This window comes from Pezoporus wallicus, unplaced genomic scaffold (genome assembly GCF_028554395.1).
Source record: "Pezoporus wallicus isolate ANWC-B61680 ecotype Strahan unplaced genomic scaffold, APGP_CSIRO_Pwel_v1 contig_6814, whole genome shotgun sequence".
Lineage (NCBI taxonomy): Eukaryota > Metazoa > Chordata > Aves > Psittaciformes > Psittacidae > Pezoporus > Pezoporus wallicus.
Window position 1 is genome coordinate 654,920 of NW_026639755.1, and position 27,764 is coordinate 682,683.

A 27,764-nucleotide genomic window follows, 5' to 3' on the forward strand; every position below is an offset into this window, starting at 1 on the left:
TTAGTGATCTGGCCTCCTTATTTCCCTGCACGATCCTTGCGGCAGATGCAGAGCAGCTGGATTAGCACAGCTGGACACTTCAGTCTGCATTTCTGCATCTATTACTTGGTTTTAATCACCAAGCTAGGTCCTTCCAAGAGCAGCTCTTGTTGCAGAGCAGCTTGGTCAGGGCATTTTATGCCCCCTGGTTATATGGTACCAGGAAGTCCTCCCTCAGTGTTTGCACTGAGGATCATTTCTTAAGGCTGCAAAAAGGTGCCATTCTCTTCCCGGCTGCGTGTGTTGAGAAGCAGGTGGAGCCTGAACACGTGTGGCTTTCTCACACAGGGAGCAGAGGAAATCCTGGGGGTGGTACCGGTAGTCAAAGAGCTGCTTTTGCACATAGAGCCCAGCTTAGCAGATGGGTTCACATTCTGTGCTGTCTTGTTGTCTCTGAGCTCCATGAGCTGGCAGAGGTCACTGTATTAACCAAATAGTTTTGTTGTAATGTGCTCAGCACTAGTGTGAGACTGCTATGCAGAGATGTCTTCTGTTTCTACTTCTAACAGCTTAGCAGCTAATAAACACCATGCAACAACCTCTCTTCTAAACCTCCTCTTAAAATACAGAGTTTGGTTTGCCAACTCCAATGTATTTAAAGCATCTGAGCTTCCGGGGAGAGTTTGGAAAGTTAACTGAGTGAGTGGAGGCACGTGCAGAAAGACATTTTCATAAGCAAAAGGCAGCTCCAGTATCAGCTCAACATCTGATGAGAGGCTCTGGGGATGTTGGAGCCTTTTGCACTGAAAGGGGATATGTTCTCACATTTGATGAAGCATCTCTAGTCATGTTCAGCCAGTGCAAGGGCTATAACCTACTGCTGGAAAAGAGGCAGGGGAAGGTGAGGAATGGGGAATGGAGCAATGTGCAGCTTCCCCAGAGGGAAATCTTTCCTAGGAAGAAACTCCAGGCAGTTATCTCGTAAAGAAGGGTCTTTTCCTAACAATGCACTTATGTCCTCACTAGAGATGTTCAGCAGAGCTAGCATTCTGTGGTGAAATTAAGAACAAATCTGAGACCAACAGGAGAAGTTCTCACTTGAGTTTGTCTTTTTCTCTTTGGTACTGTCTTTGCGGTGAATTAGGGACCCAAAGCAGAGATGGCACCGATCTTTTATAAAAAGCATCTTATGTATTTCTAGTTGAACTCCAAAACCAAGGAGATTCCCTTTTTGATGGCTTCCCATAGCACTTCAGAACAGCATGCAGAGCTACAAAGTGGTGGAGAAAGGCAATTCACAAAATCTCTGATTCTGTAGGCTGAATCCCAGACTGCCCTTGTTTGCATGACAGCTCGCATCCCCAGAGTGTGGATGCCTGCTTTATGATAAAGTATGCTTTAAGGATCTGGCAGTCATGTGTCCCCTGCAATGCATAAAGTCTGGGATATTTGTTAAATATAAAAAGATTTAAAAGGTTCCAAGAGACTCGTAAGAACTTTCGCAATCCTGCACTTGGGGAATTGCACTTTCCTCCGGTGACCTGTGCTGGAAGGCTTGCTTGAGGAATTCACAGATGCCAAGGTGACCTTTTGGTGGCTGCTGGCAGCCTGTCAAACGAGGTCGGAGCCCTCTTCCCCCAGTGTCAATACCCTTGCCAACTGACATTCTTTTCTGCTTGTTTTATTTTCATTGCACAGGACGGGGCTGGAAGCCATTATGGAGACCTATGCCTTCTGGAGGCCTCCTGTGCGCACTCTCACCTTTGAAGACTTCACTACCATGCAGAAGCAGCAAGGTGAGTGAGCAAAAGGCATGAAAAGAGCTGTAGAAAGGGCACAAGAAGGTGTGCTCTGCTGTGCGTCCTGCTGCTAGAATGGGCATGTCAGATACCTTCTTGAGCCCTTGACTGCTGTGGAAGAGGAGAGAGGATGGATGGAAATGGTGGACAGGCAGTGCCTTACAGAATCATAGAATAGAATAGTGCGATGAAGTGCAATGGAGCTGCTTCATTCCCTGGCATCCCCGGTGCTAGAGCTGGAGTTCAAGAGACAGAAGGAGGAGCAGGATAGAGCTTAGGGCTAGGCAAACCAACCCAAGTACACAGCATGAGTTAAGTGTGAAGAGAGCACAGAGAGGAGAGGCTCCAGCATACCAGACATGTTGTTCTCCATTTACGGTTAACATTTGCCATTTGTGTGAAAACACAAAGCAAAGAAGACCAGAAATGTGCTTTCCCCAGGATCACATTGCTTTCAAAATTCAGTGGCTTTGCTGGAGAAACTTTCTGTTAGTATGAGTCTGGGAGGAATTATTAGGTAGGCCAAGCATTTTCCGCTTGCTCATGCTGTGTCTTTTCGTAGCTTCTGCCCTTTACATCTCTCATTTGTTAAGTAGGGCTTTCATCTCTAGTTTCAGGCTGCGTTACTCTACTCCTTTTTTTTTTTTTTCAGGGATAGGACTTCCCCATTCACTTAACTGTAGTTATTTCTAGTTAAAAAAACACTGGGAATAGAGGTATCAGGGCAGCCTGGTCCTTTTTTTTATTCCAATATACATGCAAGAAAAGAGATAATCCAAACCCATGTTCAAATGTGATAGTTATGAGGTTAAACATTCAAAATCAAATGCATGACCTGTGTAGCAAACTCTCCAGCCTCTCATACTTGAACTTGATGTCACCCCAAAACTTCCCTCTAGACCTTCAATCCATCATAGGGATGGCATGGTCTCCTGTAGAGGGAGAGGAGCACTGGCTGCTGCATCTGCCTATCCCCAGGGCAGAATCAGAAGGGAATCCAGCACAAAAACATCTTCTGGTTGTCCATTACTTACCCCAGCTCCCTGTGCAACACCCCAGAGCCCAGGTCACCTGTTCAATCATTTTCTGGTGGCACAGCACTGGAGGAGGACAGAGCACACTCTTGCTGGCTGCATTAGACTCCCCATGAGTAGTCTTTACACAACCACAGTGCAGCAATGGGGCAGAGGAAGACATGCACAAACTCAGGGGCTTGTGCTGAGGAGCACTTGTGGTCAGAAATGGGTTAAAGCTGAGATTCAGAGGGGTTTTCATCACCCACCTAAATAGAAACATAACAGCCTCTCTCTTGGTCACAGTGCTGAGGCAGCCTTCCTCCTCTGTGTCACCCCCTCCCCTCCCATTGCTGATCAGATAACATCCTAATGGCAAGTCCAGCTATTGCTTACGTGGTAAAGTAATATTAGGAAAGGAAAATATTCAATGTATTTTTAGCTTTAATATAGTTTGGCAGCTGAAAAACAAGGAAGCAAGCCAGTACCCTGTGACCATCCGGCTCTGGGCAGACCACCACCACTGCACCACAGGCCATTAGGCTTAGGGGCAGCCCTTTATGAAAGTTGTGTCCACAGGTCACTGTCAAAACTTAACAGCTCGCTACAAAACGGTGCACTCAAGGTCTGCATTTAGTCATGCAAAATGATCTCAAGATAATGAATCAGAAATATTCCCTCCATCATAGTGCTCACCTCTCCAGTGGCTGCTGTAATAAGATGATCCCTGGGTTGCAGCAATAGGTGCAAATCCAAGGTACAAGCAGTCTAGTTTAATTTCTGGTTGCTGGGACAGGCCCCAAAGGTGAGCACAAATATATTGGTCTGGAGACTTTGGAGCTGCTGTCAGAAAGAGCAAGAAATGCTGAGATGGCTTTAAGCCACATGTGATTGTTCCCTCCAAAAGTAAGGTAACCAGGCCGTACTGTGCCCGTACCTCTTCATCTCCTTGCTTTCAAGCACTTGAACTGTGTGACAGGTAAGTGAATCACTGGTGTTTAATGGCTGACTTCAGCATAAGCTATTGCATCTTGGATCCTCTGAGCCCTAGCCAGTTTTTTCATGGAAGTGACTTCCCTGGGACTTTGCCCCTCTCTTCCATCTGAAGCTTCAGTGCTCAGAGCTGCATGCTGTTATCTCATACCCTTGCACAGAATCATAGAATAGTTAGGGCATATTTATGCATTAGAAGTTTCTAGGGTATTATATTAGTAAACAGACACTTTAATTCCAGGTCATGATTTTGTCTCCAAACCTGGGTGAATATGTGGCTTTTTTGAATAAACATTTGAGGACTTGTAAGCCTCCATTTTATCTCTTGAATTTCTAGTTGGGAAACTGCACTGGGGCTACAGGACACTTCTGGGACTAGATGTGTCCACTGCAGCTTAAGAGGAGTGCACATGTAACTACAGAGAGAAAAGATGGGAGCAGTAAAAGTGGCCACGTGCCTAGGAAGAAACATTGTCAGTGAGTTATGGTTATTCAACCTGATGAGAAGGGAAAGAGTACATAGTAGTACTGAAATAAGATGCTGTCAGTGGTGTAGGGAAAAAGCAATAGGCTCCAGTTATATAAAACCTGGCGAAGTCCTGGAGCAGTTTCCCTGTAGGAACTATGGAATTCAGTCTGGATTTTCTACAGGTGAGTCTCCTTCACTGTGGCAGAAAAAAAAAACCATTTTCTGGGGCAGAAGCCTGGGACTTCAGCAGCACAAATCTGGTGGTTTTGTTGCATTCCGGCTAGATTCTTCTGTGCTATGGATCACTTGGTAATTTTTTAATGAAATGAAAGTGTTATTTGCCTTTTCCAAAACAGTTTTGTCAAACAAATCCACCTGAATTATTTGTTTAGGTTGGGGGTTTGACTGATAGAAATAACTGTATAGGAGAGATGGATTTTCGGAGAGCACTTAATTTTTTGCCACACATGCCAGCTTGGAAAAGTTAACATTAGTGTACGGTAAGAAATGAGTAACTGACTCATCTCAACACTGATGTGATAACTGTGAAAACCCTATTCAGTAAGGACAGCCCCAGTGTTGCTTTGCAGACTGGTTCCAGTACTAACTTGTCCAGAACTAACGGTGTAGCTGCTAAAGGGAACAAATCTCATAAAACTGCAAAGTGGTCAGCAATGATGGGGACAAAAGTATGAAGGGCAGTAAGAGATTGCTTGGTAACCTGCCTGCATTCAAACAAAACACGGCTTTTGGTTCATCCAGGTACAATATCATGTCTCTAGAAACGAAATGTGGTACAAATGTACCCATTGAGTGTGCTGGAAAGTAGAAAGTGTTGGCCCTGACTGGAATTTGGAGGTCTTGGTAGATAAGCCACTGCACAGGCAAGGGACAGCGTAAGTAATACTGTGATAAAAAGGGACATGCCATCTTCTGTGTAAATGAAAAGTCTGGACACAATTTCCTAGCTGCAAACTGTCATTATGACATGGTCTTCTACAGCATGTATTTTTAAAGGGTGGAAAGAGATTAAAGAAGGTTCAGAGCATAAAAAAAAAAAGGTATAATAATTTGTCGGATGGAGAAGATGCCTGAGAATGGAAACTCAGTTTTCATAGTTAATCAAAAGCACGAAGTACAAAACTGTTGCAGCTTATACTATCTTGCAGAGAGAAGAAGGAATGGCAGCTTGTGTTACCCATCCTCAACAGACATTTATGACTGCCATTTCCATGTTTTTATGACACAAATGTGTGGAACGTGCTTCGTTCAAGTGGCTCTGATTTTTCTACTCTAACTGAATGTTCATCCCATTTTGTGATGTGTTGAGATAAGGAGAACAGAAGTTCTCCCTCATCCACCTTCATACATGTAACTATCTTATAAGGTTTTATGTCACTCTTCTGTGCTTCTTACAGTGAATAGTATCAGTCTTTTCAAGTGGAAAGTTTTCCAGATCCTTAATAATTTATTTAAAACCAAGTCTGCACAGAGTATTCCAGATGCATCCACATGATACAATTATCTAAAAGTATTATAATTTTTTCCACATTATCCCTTTTGCCATTCAGCATACAGCCTAGCGCAAAGCTTATTTGTTTGGCCCAAGCTGTATGTTGAGCAAGGGCCACAGTGACACACCAAATAGATACTCGGTGCGCTGGATGCAGCTGTTTCATACAAGGATTAAATAACTTTCTAATCTACACAATGACAGCTTTCAGCTGCCACACAAATTGAAAAGCCTGATATCATCCAGTCACACATGCCTCATGCGGCTGACTCTAGTGGTCCATAAGCTGTACTTGAATATGTTGCTGTTGAAATAAAGCAAATCGGTAAGTCTCTGAAGGTCTCTGACCTGAGTGATCACCATAGCAAGGGGCAGAATATGCTGTTTCTGTCAGTGAAACCCTCTGGCCTGAGAACAAACCCTCTCTTTTGGAGCAGGAAATCCAAAAGTAACAGCTTTACCAGGGCATGCATCATGTTTGACAAGATCACAGCAGATCTGCAGCCAGTTTGGACAAAAAAAGAAGTTGCCCTGACCAAAATCTTTGCAAGAAATGCTCAGAAAACAGCAGTCCAGGAAAGGCTGACCTTCTGGAGAATGATGTCACTCACCTTGCAGTTTACTTCCTACTAGGGAAAAAGGAGGCTTGGGATTATTGAATACACATGGCAAAGAGATGTGGGGAAAGCCAAGAATCTATTAAAGTCTTTAATTGGAATATATTTTCAAAATTTAGATTGAACCTCATCCAGATTCTCATTATTAAAAATCTGTGGCTCAGGTTCTTGGTTTTAACAAGGAATAAGAGAATCAAAAGAAGAGAGGAGGGAAAAAGAAAATAAGAGTTCCAATAACTCTGGATTGTGTCACTTTCCAAGAGTAAAATAGGCCATTGCTGGCTCCTGTGATACACAGTTTCCCACAAAATATTGTGATGAGTAGGTCACTGTCAGTGACTGTTGTTAGGTTTTGCCAGGACATAGAGACTAGAAAGGTGCTGTGACAGTACTAAAATAGCGATTAGTATCTGATCCTTGTTATAGAAGCTGATGATTTATGCAAGAAGCAAACTCAAAGGTATTCAGGCAGCTGGTAAATAGAATTGCCTCCTAAGCAGAATTTCAGGAGCAGTGTGAGAGTCACAATGTGGTATAACAGCAGGTTTGCAGCACATAAAATTTTATTTAATCGTTAGATTATTGCTTTGATACCGCCATACCAAATCCACAAGAGTCAAACAGCTTTGATTGGTGAGTTCTAAAGGTAGCTTTCCATTCAAATGGGGTTTCTTTACTTGAGGAAACCTTTGGTGAGGACTCTACCAACTGCCCTCAGTAGAGTCAACACGTTCTCCATCAGCTTGAGCATCTACTCTGATCTTGGACTGGAGACCGGAGGTAGAGAGGCCACCTCTTAACAAGTCTGCAAAATTGTCATTAGTGGTTGTTGAGATTAGTATCAAGAGCTGTAAATTTGTCTGCTGGAGGCAAAGAGGGTTATGCTTCTTGCCAGTAAGACATCTGTTGCTATCTCTGTTATCAGTGGGTACCTCTTGTAGCGGCAGGTATGCTCGTATCTCTCAAGCAGCATGTGTGTACAAACTGGCCTCCCTCTGAAAGGGAAAGGATCTGCACAAAAGGCTCCCTCTTCTCCCTGTGGAAGAGGTTCAATCTTCTCATTTACTGCTGGAAGGGAACAATGTTTTCTTGTAGTAGCGATGTGCGCAGACAGACCCTGCGCTGCATGGACACATCAGAGCAGGTGGGAGACAGATAACCCTGAGCTGAGCTGTTGCTGCTTTTGCAGCTTCCCTGTCTGTAAACATTACCCTTTGTGGGCAGGCAACACCTCTGTCTTGCCAAAGTTTATCTGTACTGCTTGTTACTAATGTCTTCTTTGGTATAATACTCTTCTCTGTGCTGGGGGTGGTGATTAAACGGCTGTCCTCATTGCATCCATCTGAAAACAATATTGTGGATGCACAAATTTGCATTGGTGTCAAGGGAAGACTGAGCCCTCCAGAACATCATCTGAAGGCATCACAGGTGCCTGGAGGCAGAAAGAAGCAAATGACTGTCAAAAGCCTTTCAGTTTATCTGAGATCCCAGATCCCCAAATAGTGTCTCCCAAAAGAGCGGAGCTGCTGATGTCAAAGGAGGATGAACAACCTACAAATACATGTGCTTGGCCACTATCTTCCTGACAGCAGCCATCAGTTCTCTCAGCAATCCCACCAGGATAATCTGGATGCTGCTTCCCTTTCGAAATCAATTGTGAATGGTCTAGGTTATTGGCAGAGGTCAGATACCTGGTTTTGGTCTCAATTACCTTCTTGATTCTTTTGACCTTGAAAAGGAGATTGGAAACAGAGCAGTTGTTGCCAGAGTAGTTGGGATCAAGAGCTGGTTTCTGCTGCATTCTTCAAATGGCTTGTAGATTGCCTCATTTCAGTGAAGCAACAGGGAACAAACTGTTCCAGCTTCTTCTTGGTTGAGCTGCAGACAGTTTTTCTTTAAGGAATGGGCATGTCTGGTGCTTCAAAGTCTCATCTTTCACAGAGAAAGGCTAAAATACCCTCCCAGATGTGACACGAGGCTCTGAGAGTCGAATTCTGTGGTGCTCCTTGATGACCTGAAAGAAGCCCCAAGCATTCTGTTACACCAGGGAGGTGTTTACGCTGAATTCTAATTACTGAAGCCTAAAGGTCTGTTATCTCATGGGGGTGGTGATCATATTTCATATAAATGTATGGAGAGGGCAATGATACTTTGAAGATTTGCATAATTTCCTCGGAGCAGCTCATTATTTTGTTACATACAGAAAGTGCATGTGCTTTGAGCTTGCCACAATACTGCGACCTTTTCCCTCAGTTCAGAAATTCTGACCCACAGTGCCTCTGTGGTTTTATAGTTGTTTATCCTATTTTTTAATCATTTAATGTGCTGGAGCTTCCAGGTCCTGTGTTGGCCCAAAGCAGATTCCATCAAGATTGGCATGAGGGGTCTGCAATTCAGTTTACTTCTCTCACTGCTAAAGAAATTGCCATGATTTCAGTTAATCTTGGCTGTGAAGTTGCAGCAGCTTCTGTTGTGCCTTCCTGAAGGACTTGTGCCACAAGGAGTCCTTTTCTGCATCCTGCTTTCATTCGGTGTCATCTCCTTGGATAGCTTTCATTACATGACCCCATTGTCAATGTCAATGGTAGTAGGCACGAGGGACAGTGCACAGTTACTACCGATGAGCTATTTTCTTCATTAAAGTAGGTGCCTAAACTGGTTTCATCTGTCTGTACTTGAAGAAGGGAAACAGGAGGCATTTCTGAAGGAGGTGATATACAGCTCATGCCACATTGCAACTGTCTGCAAAGAAGATAAAAAATAATGTCCAGCAGGCCTTCTGAGACAAGAATACCATGTGCTTGTATGAGGAGCAGAAACCCTTGTGTTAAAGACAGACTGGGGGGACTGGGAAGGGTATGTTGTCTCTTACTGTTTGGGAAAGCCCTCTTCATGCTCTGGATATAGATGGGAAATCAGACATCCCAAATTATACTTTTTGCCCACATTAGAAAAAAAGGGTTGTTTTTTACCATTAGAGCTTCAAGCTACTTTATCTTGGAGGATGTCTGAGGCAGGTTTTATCTCTAACTTTCTGACTGCTCAGTTTGTATTGCAGAAATCTGTAAGAGCTAAAGGGAAGTAAAGTGTTATTCTGAGTTGTTATAGATCTACCATTAATTCCAGTGAGAAATGTGAGGCAAATTTATAAGAAAGGTCTTTCTCTGTAATATACTAACCTTAAATAAAATTTCCTTTCATTCATTCTTTTTGTGCCATACTTACATACTTTCACCCTTAAATCTATTGCTGTAAGCATCTTTTGTGTTCTGTGAGCTGTAGCCCAAAGAACTACAAAGCAGTCTTTATGTTTCCTCTACCAACCCAGAAATTTGGCTTGTGGTAGATTTTGGGTCTCATTTGGGCCTTTTAAACATTTTACCAGCGGATTCATAATTTGATAATTGGCCAAAGGCTCTAGAGAGGAAACAGGCAGCTACACTCTGTGAAGGCAGAAATGGCTCTCATTCCCATGAAAGTGGGATTTTTTCATTCCTTGGAATGGGGAAAGAATGAAGAGAAGATCCAGCGCATCACCAGGTGGCCCTGCCCTTGCTTAGTGAGAGGACAAAGAAAAGGCATCAAAGCTGTTTAATTTTCCCAGGTGGTGAAGAGAGAGCTCAGAAGGGTAGTGAGGGCACAAGAAGGGTGTGATGAAGCATCTTTTAGTCCTTCTGAAGGTTTTAGGTTTGAATTTTGGAAAGCTAGGAATGAGAAAAGAGAACTTGGCCTTCCAGTTATACTTGCAAGGCAAAAGATGTCATGATATATGAGAGCAAGAATGACAACTGATTTTGTGGCATTTAGATGCAAGTGGGTGTCAAGCAGGACTGACGCATAGGCTGCTTGAAGCAGAAATTGGTCCAGGCTTCTGCTAGACCTGCCTCTTAAAGGACATGAGATGGGATGATTACAGTGGCACCCACTTGGCCTCATAGTCTGTCAGTCAGGTCTCCTGGCAATCTACACAAACCCTCCCTCATTACTGTCTTAGTTTTCCACCTCTGGGCAAATACTTGATTTTTGTTCTGCAACCAGGGGTGCAGTAACTTGTAAGACAAGGAGTACGTGTCATAAGCCATACTTAGGGTGCATGCATGTACAAGTGCACAGGTCAGGAATGGGATTTTACCCTTTGCAAATTTGGTTTCCTGTGTGAATGCCATCACATTTACTTACCATTGTGTCTAATGGCAGACCATTGCAAAAAAATGGTAGGAGTTGCTTTCTTCCATGCTTTAGAAAGCACCTTTACGTATGTGTATATATCTGTAGAGTCTTCACAGAAATCAGACACTTCAGAAGTGACTTAGAGTACATCTGCATGGACAGAATCCTCTGTCTAATGCTCCATGCTGGCCAGACACATGCCAGCTCCCAGCCAGCTCCATTTGGAAAGCTGGAGAGCTGCATTAGCATGGCTCTGTGCCCAAATGAATATAAACCGCCTCTCAGGAGGGCTTATTCACTCAAGTCAAGAGCTAGGAGGAGAGCCGTGAGTCAGATGAACAACTAGTGGCCACAGCCTCTCTTTCCTGTGCTATCAGGTGCTCAGGTACATGTCTATCACACCATGGAAATACCAGTGTGTTGGGCATGTGTCAGAAGAGGGGCTCTGTCTCCTCCAGGAGACCGATCAGTGAGATTGTGCACCTATCACTCCCAAGGATCTGGCATTTATGGTACATCCTGCTCACATCTGAAGGTGAGAGATGGTGGCTGTGGGCTAGACACTGTTCTGTTGGGCTGAGTACAGCCCCCAGACCATCGGCTGGCCATGCTGAACCTGCAGCTCCTATCTGTGGCCATGACAAACTAAGCTAGCTTGTAGGTGGAAGCGGGCTGAGCTGTTTAGGAAGAATTTGCACTCAAAGAATAACTTTGTGCTGCCTGACTCATCAAGATGTAAAAGTTTAAGCCAAATCAACTTGTGGTTCCCATCCTTGTTAGAAAGTCAAGGTACAAGCCTGGAGGACGTTCAGCCACATCTGCTCTTAAGAGACAGTGAATACCAGATCATCACTGTCTGAGCCCAAACGTGCTAGGAGCTGCAGGCTGCAGATGTGGTCAGATAATGGCAACAATCAAGTTGCCCAGACTACTCCAAAGCTCTTGTCTGTCTGATGAGTCTTTGCCATTGCACAGGGCATAGCACTCATGTTCAGGTATCTTGCGCTGACTTCAGCTTCAGCTTGCTCTCCTCCTCTGCCCTAAGCAAGGACTTCAAGGACTCAGAGGTTTCTACAGAGGTACCACAGGTGGTGATAGCAACTGATGCCTGGAAACACTAGCAAGGAAAATATGCTGCAGTGGAGTACAAAGTATGATTTATGTGTTCCTTTCAGATAAAGGAGGTTGGGATAAGTTGTGGGTCAACTGACTACTGTAGTGTCATTCGTAAAAGAGATCCCAGAAAATTTTCCATGCACAATTACTTCAGACTCCCTTGGCACTGATGCTCTCCCACCATCTCCCTGTTTCCAGAAAGCTCCCTTGGCTAACACTGTCTGCTTGGCAATGTGTTTTCCATCTGCATTTCAGTGTTAGTTCTGAATGTAACCTGCCCTGTGTGGGAGAGGTCCCTGTTCCCTTTCAGATGCTCTGGCATGCTGGATGTTTCAGGAGAATAGACCCTTCTTTTATGGCACATCATACCCATAGAATGGGTATGTTTGCATTTGCAGTTGACTCTGAAATTGTCATTAACACAAGCTCAGTCTAGGTAAAAAACAAAAGCAAGGACCTGTTTGAAACATATGGAGAGACAGCACCATTACCAAAAAGGACATAGATGACAGAAAAGAAAGACCAGTCATAAGCTGCTTGAGGTGATATTTTAATGGCGGCTCCTATTTATATGCAGATGAGAAGCTGTAGTTTCTTCCCTAATCTTTATGGGCATGTATTTGACACTGGCCCGCAACCAGCGCTTCTAAACATCAGGTTACAAGAGGGATTGCTGGCACGAGGAAGAAGGTTTGCCTTCACATCCCACCTTCTCCACAGAATCACCCTGTCTTTCACCATGATTTCATTCTTATTTTCCCACTTTCCCTCCTGACCAACAATTTCTTACTTTTCAGTCCAGTTTGCAAGTTTTAACCTTTCTTGCACTAGATTATTCTCTACTTCCCCTCTTTAGAAATGCTCCTGTCCATTTGATAAGGTAATCTTATCACTTGTTATCACTTATATGCCCAGACAAAGAGCAGACTGCTTTCAGGGTTGCACCTGGGCTTGGCTAAGCCCTGGACATATTGGCAGGACACTGTGAGGACAGACAATTTCATCTGCCATGCAGGTCAGGGTTCAGATGCAAAAAAGGAGACTTTGAGGTTATGAACCTTTTATATAAATGTGACTTGCTAACTGCACATATGTAGGACTGATGTATGCAGGGCCAGAAATGATCTAGAGACTGGATGCAATAGTAATTAATCACTTTGGAATCATGGTAAGCATGGAGGTGAGAGGTACTGTGACACTGCTGGTAAATGCTGTTGGTGTTGGCAACTATTTCCAGAGGGAACAATGGGTAGAGAAAAGGAATGGAGGAGAGTTATTGAGGGATTGATTTTCTCTTGCTTAAATGTGGTTTCAGCTGACTTAAACCAGACCTAAACATAGCCTTATGTACTAGATGGGTTTGTAGCCCTGCCTCCCATTAAAACGACATACACATCTGTGTATCACAGACTGTAGTATGGAGTGGATATACTTGCTGGGCTTGCTGCCATCTCTAGGGGTATTTGGCTGACTTTGTAACAACTACAGTCCAAATTATAACTTACAACAAAAGTCCAGGTTGTGTTTGGCCGATACTTACTGCTGCCAGCAAAGATGGATAAGAAATAATCATTCAGAGCAGAGTGGAGCCATTTGCTTTCTGAAGAGAGTGAACTGAGATGGGCTTTGCTTTGTACTGTTTCCTGTTCCTCTTAAAGGTGTAAAGTTTATTCTGTAAATGATCAGGAACTTCTGTGCTCTGCTCTGTTGCAGCAGAAGCGTGGTGCATCTTGTGCTTGTGGTTGGCATTGGCAGCAAAGCATTCTTGAATAAGAGTTGTCAGGTCTGGCGTTTGCTCCTGTTGGTAGATCTCTCACCTCCTCATCATTTTAAAGTTATGGAGAAAAAGAAAAAAACATCTCAATTCTTTTGTTTCCTACTTGCTGTGTTGTTGCTCCAGGGTTTTTCTGTTGGTCTGCAAATAGGGATACTTTAGAGCAGAATCACTTCAGTCCCTCTTTGAGAGTAACCTGAAATGTGCAGTTCTCAGTTTTGGAACCAGTAAGCAACTCACACAATTGCCAAGCAGTGGTCTCTTTTACTCTCTGGATCCAAAGCCACAGTTATGGGTATGACTTGATCATAACTCCTTAGCAGATTTTTAAAGCCTAATGCTTGAGGTAACTGGTGTCTACGCTTTCCTTCTGCATAGTTTTGGAAGGTTAACTACAGGGTAAAGGAAGACCGAAATGAAGACATTGCATTTAATCATTTATTCTATGTATTTTATTTCAAACAGATCATTAAATGCTCATATATATACATATGTATTTTTACTTATTCTCCAGGCTCTGTCAGCAAGTAAGTCACCATCTGAAGTTTGTTCATGAAATATGTGGTGTAAAGAATCAAGTGCAGGATTACTGTGGGTTTAATACATCTCACTTTGTGCTCTATTTCTTTTGTGATTATGTGACCTCTCTACTTTGGGCTTTGACAGCTAAGTGGCGATATACGAACTCAGCTGTCTGCCTGCCCTTTCTGTAGGAGTTACCCTCTTCAGTGCAGGGCTAACAGGAAAATGTGTGCCTATAGTCACTTGCCTCAGTTCAGTCTCACCTTTATCAGCAATTTTAACTAAAAAAGGCTTTGCAATGAAACTAGAGGCAGACGTTCCCTTCTGCTGACCCTGCTGCAGTATTAACAGCCTGTAATAGAAAGATGGAGAGAAAGGCTTGAGGAGGTACCAATTTACCACAAAAAAAGTTAGCCAGAGGTTGTTTGTCAGAGACTTTAAATGAACTAAGGAAATCTGCCTTTTAAAATGAAAGCTGAACTAGAATTTCACACAAAAAGTCTTTGAACTCTGGAGCTAAATGTCACTAGCAACTTTGAGAATTTCAGTGATGTTGAGAAGGGAATACAGAGGGTCCATGATGTCATTTGAAACTTCAGATTTTCTCATAGGTTTTAATGGAGATTTGATGCAATACTCCTCATTTATGCTTCTGAATGAATGCAAAAGGAGTCAGTGGCTTGGCAACAAACATTCCTACTCATGGCTGATATTGGAAAAGACTGCTTTGACTTAGCAACACAGAAATCTGTGTTTTCTTGATGGGTTGCCATCCTGGGTCAATGGCAGCCACTCCAGGCTATGCTCACCCAAGGCTTGGTTTCATTTTTATTGACTCTTGTTTCAATTTAATTAAAAAATCCCAAAGTTTATTAATGTCTCAAGGTTACATTTTCACTCTAACATCCCATTCTATTTGATCTTCATGTGTTAGAAAGAAATATAATCTTACTTACATTCTTACCATTGTATATCGGCACAGAGCCTGTCTTTCTAGTGCATTTCTTAACCATTAGCATCACCTATTCTCTTTTCATCAAGCAGCACAGCACTCAGTTCCTCCCGTATTGCAATAGACCTAGACTGGTATCAAAACCCTGTTTTTTTTCATTTTTTTTTTCCCCACAAAGGGACACAAGGGAAAACTGTCCCTTTATGTGCAGTCTCTGCCTAGGTTAAATTTTAGCTGCTCAGTCTAACACCCTCTTTTCTAGCCCCTTTGCCTCTCAACTATCATTTTCCAGCTTTTTGAAAATGCTGTCTCATGAGTTGTCTGTCTAGTTCCTCTGGTTTTCCTTAACCCCTCATCAAATCTCTTCACCAGCACCTCTTGGCTCCTTTTACAAGTGTCTTCAGTGTTAGCTCCCCTAATGCAGAAATGGCTTCTCATGCAATGAGAATCATTCCCACGAAAACAAAAATATTTCACACCAGAAAACTGCATTCACTTAAGCACAGAACTGATTTTCCTGGTCGACTCAGGAAGCTTCTTCTAATTCCAAATCTTATCTATAAATAACCTCTTCTTAAGCTCAAAATTGTGCCATCAGCTTCTTCACATCACTTCCTTTCCTTTCAGTTTGTTACTGTTCTTGGTAGTATTATGCAGTATTGTTTTCCTGGGTCAGAATATATGAACATCTCTGCTGTGCAAAATCATAACTTCTATCATTCATTGCCTAAATATTGTATAATACATTGATACCACCTACATGCATGTATACCAATGTTTTGTTAACACCACTAATGCAGCAGATGGAATCCCTTTTAAAGTTAAAGCACATGACTGAAAACCCTGACAGATCCCCTTTCTCTGCTCCATGGAACAGGCTATAGATTGAACCTGTGTCCTCCCCCCTCATTTTGGTGTTACTTCTGGCTTAAATCAATACTGCTGCACCATGAGCCACCCGAAAAGACTGTTGAACAATTCAGAACTCCAACATACTTTCAGCCTGAAAGCCCCCTGTGTGAGTGATGAAGCATGTTTGCAGTGGGGCCATACACCTCACTGACTGGTGGTCTTCCCGGAGACCAGGAGACAGGGGAAAGGACTCCCACCCCCAAAAAAGGAAGGATAAACATGCCTAAAAATGGCAGATTGCTTGACTGAGCGCAGTGCTTCCTTACGGCTTTTCCCACTGCCTTGGATTACTCTGTGGCAGGCTTGCTTCCCTCTCCTATTTCAAAAGGGAAGAAAACCTCTGCTGAAAAACAAAGTCATAACAAAAAAGCAGCAGGAAAGACCAAGGGATGCTATTAATAAAGTGAGTGCCCTCGCCAAGAAAGGCAGAGTTTTCCAGCAGCCATTTTACCACCCCTGTTTCTTTATTAAACTAAGCTGGTTTTTAATGAGACAATCTCACTGTGCAGATGTGATCCCGGGGTCTGAACACCCTCCCATGTGTTTTGTTTTGCAGGAGGCAGCACAGGCACCTCCCCGACAACCTCCAGCACGGGCACTCCATCACCATCTGCTTCCTCTCACCTTCTCTCTCCATCCTGCTCCCCTCCAGCCTTTCATCTGGCCCCCAACACTTTCAACGTGGGCTGCCGGGAGAGTCAGCTTTGCAACCTCAACCTGTCTGATTATCCCCCGTGTGCCAGAAGCAACATGGCTGCCTTGCAGAGCTACCCAGGGCTGAGTGACAGCGGCTACAACCGGCTCCAGAGCGGCACCGCTTCTGCCTCGCAGCCCTCCGAAACCTTCATGCCTCAGAGGACTCCATCCTTGATCTCAGGAATGCCGGCTCCTTCCTCCCTGCCCAGCAACAGCAAGATGGAGGCGTACAGCGGCCAGCTGGGATCCTTCCCTAGCTCCCAGTTCCAGTATGTCATGCAAGCAGGCAACCCTGCCTCCACCTCCTCCTCTTCACACATGTTTGGTGGTGGCCACATGCAGCAGAGCTCCTACAACGCCTTCTCCCTGCACAACCCTTACAACCTCTATGGATACAATTTCCCTGCTTCCCCCAGGCTGGCGGCGAGCCCAGAGAAACTCACCACCTCCCAAAGCACTTTACTTTGCTCTTCCCCATCCAGCGGGGCCTTTGGAGAGAGGCAATACCTTTCCACAGGGATGGATCACGGGATGCACATGATCAGCCCTCCCTCTAGCAACCAGCAGGCAGCCAACGCCTGTGACAACAGACAGTACGGTGCGGTTCAGGGCTCCTCCTCACAGATGTCTGTGCACATGGTCTAACAAGCCATGCCTATCCTTGGCATTGAAGGCAGCTGGACCTTCATCGTTTCCAGGGATAAACGCATCCCAGTACCTTTTTGCCTTCAAACTTGTAGTAGAACTAGTATTGTAATGATAAATAAGAACATAAGTCATCTAGGTGTGTGCCACAGAACCCTGTGGAAAGCCTCGACTGACAGCCAACACAGCTTCTTGTAGTCCAGAGCCTCCAGACCTGGCATGAAGTGCCTGCTCTTACTGGACATTGCAGAGAGAAGGGCATGACTTTAATGAGAAGCTGGAGAGAAGCATCTGAATATACAGTTTATGCATTAACTCTCAGCTAGTGTGAGCTCTCGGTGTCAAGGGAGCCATGCCCCTGTGCTGTCTCCTCCAGGTGTTGAAGAAAGGCAGTCTTTACAAGGCTTCGTCTTCTGAAGCTGCACTGCCCATGGCTTTAAAGATCTCCCCTTTCTGTGACCGTTCCTCGCTGCTGGAATAACTCAGCCCATTCCTGAAGCAAACAGTGGCCCTTGGGTCCTTCTGCCACTGTAGCACAGGAATGGTGCTGCTGGGCTGGATCTTCATCTCCCAAAGTGGTTTCTGCATTTTCACCATGGACTGACAGTTTCTTTGTGATGGTCAGGCGTACCAGCACCCAGCCTGCAGGTGAACATGGGAGAGAGAGAAGAGAAAGAAAAGGTTTAACTCTCAAGCGAGGCTCAGACATAAGCAGTGGACTGCTCTTTGGAAAGATGCATGGGGGAGAGAGGAGCTCAGCTCCTGTTGATGTGACCCAAAGTGATGCACCAAAACCAAATGGATGACAGCCTTTGTGGGGAATGCGTGACCCATAGCACTCAACCCAATGGGAGGAAACTACAGACTGAGCTCATAGGGAAGAGCAATAAGAAAGAGAGCTCTGCTCTTTGGAAGTGCAGCTGGCCTTGCATGCAAGATTTGCCATAGAAAACCATTAGTATTTCAGTAACAGTGAGGTTGACTATTTGCCAGCCTCCCACCTGCCACATGATCTCTGTTTAACCAAATAGATCATTGCCTTTTGACATCTTTCTTTTCTGTTTTATGTTTTTTTCTTCAAGTCCTTTAAAAATAAAAAACAATTGTAGCTTGGTGCAAGTTATGCATTTAAGTTGTGTGGAAATGCAAATACCAAGTAACAGAAAACAGATATTATTGAGATTTGTTGTGAGGTGTTGTAGATAAATGTATTTATATGCCTAGTGGGGGATTCCATATTATGAATATAAAAGAGGGCAATAAAAATGGTATGTAAAATATGTATGAAGAAAAAGGTGTATAAAGATTTGCCCTATGCACGGAACTCTGTTTCTAAGTGCCAAGCACAGAATGCGCTAAATAAATCTTTGCAATTGTTCCCTCTGTGTTTTTCTCTGTCTATGAGACTTCCTCGGCGATCTTCTGGAGACAGGCATTTCCAAGCACTGTCCCACATGTTTGCACAACAGAGGAAATGAAGACACTGTGCTAACTTGTGAAATCTAGGCAATATTACAATGCAAATAAAACTTCCATCTTCTCGAGAAACTTCAAGAATTGAGTGCTTGGGATGTATAAAGTGCCTCTCTTCACAGAAAGGGTGTCTTATGCGCAGCTAGAGTTGTTATTTTGATTGTGGAAGCCTAATAAAAAGCTCTTCAGGATAGTTTTTCACAGTCAATGTAGAAAATAATACTTGCAAATAACTGTACAATGTGTTTCCCATTTTTAAATGTCATTTTGGGGTATGTTGTGTCAGTTTTTCATTTGCACTACGTTACATTTCTAATATGAGATTGAGACATTAATAATGAAAGTAGTGGGGAAGCTGAAGCCCCTTCAAAACTAGATGTAAATTATGACTTTCCAGTTCTGTGCCTAGTCTGTATGACCGTATTCTGGCTTTTACTGTGTCTATCCATGGATCCTGCCAAAAAGGGTTGGAGTGACTATGGATGAGAGAGAATCTGTCCCTCCCCTTGTTGTCTTCTGTTTACCTCTGGTTTTAACCCTGAAATAGGGAGTTTTATAGCCTTTGTTATGTCCTTTCAGAGTCTTTCAGAAATAATCTTCAGTCTGTGTTTTGATGTTTGCTGTGCTGTTGGGTTTGACTCCATCCTATGGCAATGATTTCTACAGGTAATAGTGTGATGTGTGAGCCAGTATTTCCTTCTGGTGGTTTTTTACGTTAGGTTTCTCTTTCTTCTATATTCTGTTTAATTCTTGGTTAGTGAGCCTGTATCTCAGATAAGAATAGAATGAGATTCAACAAAATCAAACTAATTCTCAGTATCAAAAGACATGTTTCTTATTTTGAATAAAACTAGAAAATGAATTTTGTCAAAAATTATCACAACAGTCACTGAAGAAAGCAAAACACAGGTGTAGAGCACAACCTTCAACATTAGTGTGAAGAACTGGAATCCCAGTTTCCATGCATTTTAGCAGGAATCCATGGGGAAAAGCTTTGAAATTGTCACCTAGGCTCTTCAGCAATGTGATCTGTTGAGGTGTTGAGCACACTGTCCGTGATCTGACTAAGCCCTTAGTCCATCCAATTGCCTCTAGTATGAAACTTATTTACCTTAGGGTGAGCATTTATTGACCATATTTATAGGCATATTTATTTAGCTCTTATGTGGCACATATGTAAAATGAGAAAGCTTGGTTAGACAGGTAGTCATTCCTTCATCTTAGCTTATGCTGAAGTGTTTTATTGATTCAGGATCAAAATATTCAACATCAAGACTGAAAAAGAACAGGAAAACCAGCATGAGAGAGGCTTCCCTGTCCCAAGATGTGAAGTTTTAAGTACACAAATGTGACTTGGTGTGACAGTCACACTGACTGTCTATGAGGACTAAAAACAAGCTAAGAGTGGAATGGGGAAAATGTAGTAAACTTGTTCCTTGGTTGTCACTGCGCAAAGCAAAAGTCCAGCAGTGTTTGGAGGGCAGCATCAAAAATAACCGGCTAAAGCACATTAAAATGGTTTACTTAGTGTTCAGTTAGGTGTACAGGTGAAATCCTCCCAGGATAACACTCCCCTGAGCATAAATCTTGCTTAAGGCCCTTGACACTCCCCCAGAAACACAAGCTGAGCACTGAATTTGAAGTGGACCCAGGTGTGACAGAGGTATCTCTGATCAACAGCATGATCCTATGATCAACAGCAGAGTCTATCTCTGGAGCACTGACCTTCTCTTTTTCTGACTCGATGTGGAACTCATTGCATGCGGTGTGGGAGAAGGATTAGAAGCCTGTATAATTTTACACTGGTTGACAATGCTGTTCTTATTCCAGTAACATTCTAAATTTGTTGAGCATTTTGGAAGCTCTGACTTTTAGCTAGATAATGTACTTCTCTGCTGCTATAGGGCTGCTTTCTGATGCTTTCACAAGCAGTCCTAGGCTCTGCTCGTTCATGTCTCCTCTTGAGCATCCAGCACTGTGTACACCTCAGGGGACTGTTTTCCATCTGACTATGTGCAGCAGTACTGCAGAGATACAGAGTTGGCCCAAGTGGGGCTGTAAGCAGAGCATCAACCCTTCTTTTAGGATGATGGGGAAGGTGGCACTCATTCAGCCAGAAAGATAGGCTGCCTATAGCCATTCTCAGTGAAGGTGCCTGTGCCTGGGAAGGGCATTTCCCTACAGACTACACAGATGACAGCACTAGGGGCATGCTGCAGCACCCACCGCTCTCCCACTGTTTCCTTTGTAAGAATCAGGGGGTGGAGGAGGCATGACATGGCCCCACATTCCTCTCCTGCCTGAGGTGGTTTATAAAATTTCCCTTAATGTCCAGTCATGTAATGGCACAGTAATACAGTGGCATTTTAAGCTGGTGTAACTGGACCCGGAACAAGCCTGAAGGAAAACTGCAGTCGGTTTGTTATATTAAATAGATAATGTAGTCCAGTGGTTGGAGACATGATGTAATTACCTGCATCCATCCCTCCCAGTAAAGCTGGAACATGTTGCAGTGCAATTAGCCCAGCATAAACTGAAGTGCAGCCTACCATCCATCCAAACCAGGGCCAGCACATGGTTTATGTTATGTTGCTATGCAAATTCCTTTATACAGAAATATTAAGATTAGTTAAAAAGATGTGTGTGTAAAAGCACTAGAGGAACATGACAGCAAGGATTAAAAGAATGGCTTGTGCTGATAGCTAGGGACAACAGCAGCGAAACAGGTAAACACTGAGGAATGTGTTACTTTCACCAAAATCACAGCATGAATGACTCAACAGCAGAAAACCTGCAATCCAGTAACCGGAGAATGTCAACCAGACTACAGCACAGTGTATGTGCCATTTCTTTTACTGTAATCCCAAGAAGTCAAGCTTTACTAGCAAGCTCCACAAAACGAGGAAGGAGAAGACCATTTGCAGCAATGTCACCCAAGATTTAGAGTGGGTAGTTAACCAAGATTCCAAGGTGAGAGCTCAATGCCTGTTATTCCTGAAACACATAAAAGACCCATCCAAAAGCAAATGCATTATCATCAGCGAAAAGAAAGCCAGAAGATGAAGTGAAGGTTCAACAACTTTAGTTCTTTGCCTTCTCCTTTTTAATATCTAGGTCATATTCATCTTGTGAGTGTATAAGCGTGCTGTAATACCTAATGTGAAGGGATCTGCTAATGTCCGTCTCTTTCAGTTCTAAGTTGGTAGACTCATTGTATTGGCATCAATGATCAATATGTAGAAATGCAGCCATAGCCATGTACAAATCAATATGACATACGTTCAGGGCAGTTTGATACCCTTTGATACTGAGTTTCACCAATGATTTACTTACCATATATACCAAGCTGTGAAGAGAAGATAAAACAAGAAAAGTGAAATTCAAGAGGAATAACAAATAAAGTAGCTCGACAAACTGAATTTATCTGTGGAAGAGAGCCACAGTTCTAAAGCAAAGGAAAGTCCTGCAGGAGCAGTCCTGGGTGGGCTGTGGACTAGATGCCCAGTGCTAATGCTATTTTCCATTTTTAAGTCCAACAGTTCTACAACAGAGGGAACAACAGAGAGCATCCATGAGTTGCTCCCACAAGGCAAGAATGGAGCTCATAATTTCAACTGAGCTTGAATCTAAACATAAAAAAATTCTCAAGGTTCATCCATACATAATATATATGGGTTTCTTATCTCTCTTCAGCTGTTGCCACAATTGTACCACTGGGGGTTCTTTGATTCAGTTCTCCACTACTTTTATCCATGTTTCCCAGAATGCTTACAGCTGCAATAGAATGAGATTATTTATGATTTCTAAATATCATCTTCTAACGTATCTCCCAGGCCAGCAAAGCTGCAGCCCAGCAAATCTTACTGAACCAGATCTGCCTGTAACAACCCCAGAGTGTCCAGCCATCTATTTCCATTTCCTGGCTTCTTGTTGCACTTTTCCAGATTTTCTTCTAGAACGTTTTTTGTTTGTTTGTTTGTTTGTTTGTTTTATTTTGCACAGCAATAATGGAAAGAAAAATGTTACTGGCTGCTGGTTTCAACCCCAAAATGGCATTGCAGCTGGAGCCTCTCTTCTAGGACTATTTGGGTGGTGTAAAGAGGAAAGAATATGAGTTCTGTGCTTGATGCTGTCTCCAGACACGGACATGGTGTTCCTTGAGCCAGCAGCCCCTGAAAGAGAGTCTGCAGTGAAATGGACAGATGCACCCCCACAACCTTAGAGTCTGGTCTCAGCAGTTGGCATTTCTTCCATTCCAACATTTTTCTCACCCACTTTAGGCCCTGTCCTTTTAGGCAGGTAGATGCTTTAGGGTGAATATATTTCTAATGCTGCAAGTGAAGATGAATCTCCTTTAGTGTGAGAATGAGTTGACTGGTTTTCTGCAAACTTGGGCATTTATGTCTCAATAAATACTTTCATATAGCAACAAAACGTAATTTCCCACTGAATTCTATTTTATGTTGATTAATTTTTGAGAGACCTTTTGCTGCTTTATATAGCCAGAAAAATACCTATAACCTCCTATTTGTGATAGTACTTGTAAAGATATTCTCTGACTTCAATGGCCAAGGCAACTAGAGGATAACTGCGTAATCTCACCTCCCTTGCTGGTCCAGGCAGTGTAGCCTTCTTTTACAGACAGTAAACTGAACAAGACTTGCTCTTAGCCGTGCATATCCTACGTCAGTTTCTGCTCCATTTATTGCAAAACTGGTAATAATCACTGGTTCCCATCTTTGCCAATTAGGTACTATATTAAAGGTAGCATTGCTCAAAATTCAAGTCAGATGGGGAGAAGAACATGCTGTGTGATGACTGATACCGCCAAATGTAAGTAGTCAGAGCTACATTTCTCACGCTGCTGTTGCAACATCTCCCAGACATCCAGGCTTAGTGGGACCAAGCTTAGTATTTTATCACCGATGCATGGCGAGGCAGTGGTGAAAGAGTTTCCAGCTGAGGCTGAAAATGATGCACATGCAGGAAAAACTGATCATGGCATGTGCTCCAGAGCAGTCCTGCTGCTGGCCAGTAGGAATCTCCAGGGCACAGTTGCTGGGCCCTTACTAGCATGCAGAGCTGAAAAGTGCACCCCTGGAAATACAGTGATTGTGCCGACGGTGCTCTTCAGTTTGGTTTTACTCTCCCTCTGTGTGTGGATAAGCAGAGCCCTGTGCCAGCAGCCTTGTGTAGGTGCACATAGAGAAAGAGACAGTTGTCCAAACAATATGGTATGGAGGGCTGGGGAAAAGGCATGTTGAAAACGTGAAGGACATTTATGTTAAAGGAAGGTGTGAGAGCTGCAGGAAGAGCCAAATTACAGAAAACCGAGTGCTTCAAGCAGCCAAATTAAACAAGACACAATGGGGGCCAACTTTGCCTCCTAGGCATTTCATGAGCCCACACCCCAGTGTTCAGGGGGTGCTGGGGAAAAAACCATGTGTCCCTCCAGGTCTTATTTAACTTGGCCAAGTATAAGGAACTTCTTTAACTCTTTTGTGACTTGAATGTTTCTACAGTGCATCTTCCCATGTTTGGTTCTTTTTTCTTTTATTTCTGTGTGCTTTTTGTTGGATGAGTTTTAAATCCTTTTGAAGACAAATAATTTTTTCTATTTAAAAAAATAACCAGTGGACGCAAAGCATGAAGTAGTTTTGGTCATAGCATCTCGGAGGAAAATAGATACAGTGTTTTGGAAAGAATTTGAAATGAAAACATAAAGCCTGATGGGATTTAAATGTAGAAAACAAAAAATTCAGTCTCGCCCCCTCTTTTCCCTCCCCCTATTCATGAGGTCACCATTTCTCATTTCACAGACTATGGCATCTTGCCGGCATCCTGAGGCAGCCACCAGAAAAAGTGTTCTTGCTCCTGTGAGCATAAAGCAGGATCAAACTGGTCCAAGAGAAAATAATCAGTGGTTTCTTGGAGCTACAAAGAGAGAAACTTTGTAGAACCATCAAGAAAAAGACATCTAGAAAATGCAGGCTACCTTCCTTTCCCCCTCAAAACTATGAAGCATAAGCATTTGAGGAAAAAGAGACTAGGTGAAAATGTGTGAAATTGTGAATGTGCACTGAAATTCAGTATGTTTTCCTTGTAAACAGCTTCACTGTAGTGGAATGGTGTGTGCGTGTGTGTGTGCAAAGGCTGATGAGAAACAGGAGAGGGTCCCTGCACACGCAGGAAGCGGCAGACCTCAGTTCAAGTAGTTTAACTTTAATCCTGCTTGCAAACCCTTTGCTGCAGAAGGCTGGCTTTCTGAAGAGGCAAGGCTGACACCATTGCCATCTCAGCTCTACTCCTGCTTCTGCAGCACATGGCTTTTCTCACAGCACTACTCATGTTGCATCTGCTCAGACCTCAGGAGGTGGACCGTTGTTCATCTCTGGCCCAGTGTGAGCAGCACCTAAGCTTTGCATCCTATGTAACTCTCAGCCCACCTGGAGAGGAAGTTATCACTCCCTGACACCGCATTGGCCTTGTTTAGATGGGTATTTCCCCTTTTTTAATAAACTGTGACCCATCTGGGGGCCAATCAAGAGCATGAAGGGAGTAGGGATTGTGAATACTCTTCTTCCCTTGCAGATTTCTCTGCAGAAAGACCCTGCCAACTCAGGGCCTCCTGGCCTTACTGATGATTCCTACCTTCTCTATCACAATTCAGGATCATAGACTATCTTGAGTTGAATGGGACCCATAAGGATTGTCCCCAGTATCTCTGACAGCCACATAATTAATTTTTTATTATTGTTTCATCCTCTACTTTTGTCCTGGAACAGACATTGCTCCTCAGACTTGGGGTTATAGTTATTTTCCTTGCAGGAATGTAGGGATGAGCGTAGAGTGTCTGGCTCTGACACTGACAGATCTCACACTGCTTCCAGGGAGATGCCCAAATGTTACAAAGATGAACCATATGGGCAGCCCAGCACTTGAGGCCATTAATAGGAATTTTTAAGCAACTGTGATTGATGGGGCAGCTCTTACAAGTCTGAGATCAATGAAAATGCAACTTGATCTTTTGAACCCAACTCCTTAATTTTTTTTTTGTTCCTTTTTCTGCAGAGAAACCCATAAAACCATTTCTGTGCAGACAAAAGCTGTCTGGGACACTTCATGTGGATTTGTCATGCATTTTCCTTTTGCTCCCCCCACTGCCCCATTTGCAGTTTCACACGCAGTTTGGTTTTGAGTCTTTGTGATTTGTACTCGCTTCAAGATCAGCTTTTTCTATCCTTGTGATTGAACATTGTTCAGAGGGTATTTTTTTGAGACTCATTAGTTTTTCATTTATTTTCAATTTGATTATTTTACCCCTCATTATAACCTGAGAAGGAAGGAAAAAGTGATAAAAAATAAGAAAAGCAAAAGTCATTGAGGACAGAAGAAATGCTGCAACCCTGAGGAGAAATCAGGGAGCTCAAGAGAACAAGAGAGAGGGCCATGTCTAATGAGTTTCGAATTATCCAACACTGATATTTTCCCTCAAGGTCTGCTGACAGAAAACAACAGTATGCAAAAGAACTCCAACATTCTCTGTCAGAGTCTTGACCGACAGAGCAGTCACTCCCAGTAACTTTGGATTGAGTCCAAGATGCTAGTAGTCTTCCACAGGCTGGATGCTCCTGGAAATCAAAGCCTCTAAGAGGAGAATGAGCCTACAAAGGCAGAGGGAAGGGGCAGCTTCTTAGAAGGGAATTAGGGAGAACCTGGGGGGCAGGGGTAGGGAGTGAGAGTGACGTGGGCAGCTGTAGTTAGCTAAGGTCACAGCTTGGGGACACACAGGAGGGTCCAGGGTGCAAGACAGAAGAGGTCAAAAGCAAAGCAGGTGACATGGGTGAGCTTGAGTGAGCACAGAGAAATGTGAGAAATATCAAGAAGAGAAGGCAGAATGGTCCAGTGTGAGGATGGAGATGGCAAAGGGCTGCCGAGGAGAGGAGGGAGCACCAGCAGTAAGGTAAATTGTGAGAAATGCAAAGGATGAGCCTTGGAGAAATTTGAAGGGATGTGGTGGGAGAGGGGGAAAAGCAGACAGACAGCAACCTTTCCTTCTTTAGGGAGGGGAAGAACAGGAAAGGGGGGGCATGTTTTATGTGGGATTGACAGCTGCATTTTGAACTTGAAACAACCACATATATGTCAAGAGTTGGGAAAACGTCCCTTTGGCCACTAAAATGAAGAAATAGGTTGAATATGTTTTGTTAAATGATGCTTAAACCAGTGTCAGTGCAAAGGAGATTTGGAGAAGGAATTGCAGTAGTGGTACTGACTCCTGAATTAGTAGTGCTTGGGGTAAGATATCTTCCCTTTCCTTCACTAGCTGTGGGCTCAAAGAACTCAGTGCATGGCTCAAGGCAGATAAGTTTTAGCAGTTTTGGAATAGGCTGCCCATACTGGGCTTCCAGGAAGGGTGAGAATTTGTTCCCAGAAATCCCAGTTTGAATGCATTTTCTAGAGCACACCAAGCCTTAAGGGAGTAACACTGCTAAAAGTGGGGAGGACTTTTTTGATACCCTTTCCAGCTTGTCTGCTTGGCATAGAGTTGGGCACATTTACCAGCTGATTATGACAAACGGCAACAAACATGAGCATTGGTGGTGGAGGATGCAGTGTAGTACCTCAGAGTTATATGGCACTTCCGAAACACTGTGAATCACCATTCTTGCTTTTCTCTGGAGCTGTTGGGGTAAGGCTCAGCTAAGAGAGAAGCAGAGAGGTGGAATGAACTGGTTGAGAACAGTATGTGTCTAGGAGTTGGGAGTGTTCGGTCTGTCTCAGCTGGAGGCTTAGCCCACCCTGGCTCATGCTGCTTCCCTGCTCTTGGCCACAACTGTCCAGGAGCACATCTGGGGTCAGAGCAGACAGTCAACTTGGAAAATAAGTTTCTGAGAGCATGGATGCGATTGGGAGCACCCAGCTTCCATCAGCTATCAAAAGCACAAAGAAAACTGAAGGTGTTCCCAGGACCCAGGGCACAGCTCAGCTCTACACAGCTGGTTACCAAAGTAATCTGGGAAATTACAGTATGTGACAACATTTCCAGGATATGCAGGATTCATTACAGTTTTTTTGTCTCTTTTGTTAGGGAAAGAGTCAAACTTTTCCTCTGAACAGC

General features: G+C 43.5%; 1 protein-coding gene and 1 long non-coding RNA gene across 3 annotated transcripts in view; one reads left to right on the plus strand and one right to left on the minus strand.

The window, feature by feature from the left end:
• TBX15 (T-box transcription factor 15) overlaps positions 1 to 17,859 on the plus strand; it is a 94,913-nt gene extending 77,054 nt beyond the window's left edge. For both annotated transcript variants that reach the window (XM_057415972.1, XM_057415973.1), the window contains exons 7-8: positions 1,678 to 1,775; positions 16,386 to 17,859. In XM_057415972.1, the coding sequence (XP_057271955.1) occupies positions 1,678 to 1,775; positions 16,386 to 17,170 (883 nt within the window). In that variant the 3' untranslated portion in view covers positions 17,171 to 17,859. The remainder of the gene's footprint in view (positions 1 to 1,677; positions 1,776 to 16,385) is intronic.
• On the minus strand, positions 3,540 to 16,586 carry LOC130602768 (uncharacterized). Its single transcript, XR_008972974.1, has 3 exons — positions 16,454 to 16,586; positions 14,229 to 14,317; positions 3,540 to 3,634 (listed from the first exon to the last, which is right to left on the minus strand). It is a non-coding gene; the product is annotated as an uncharacterized LOC130602768 (long non-coding RNA).
• Positions 17,860 to 27,764: the final 9,905 nt, after the last annotated feature.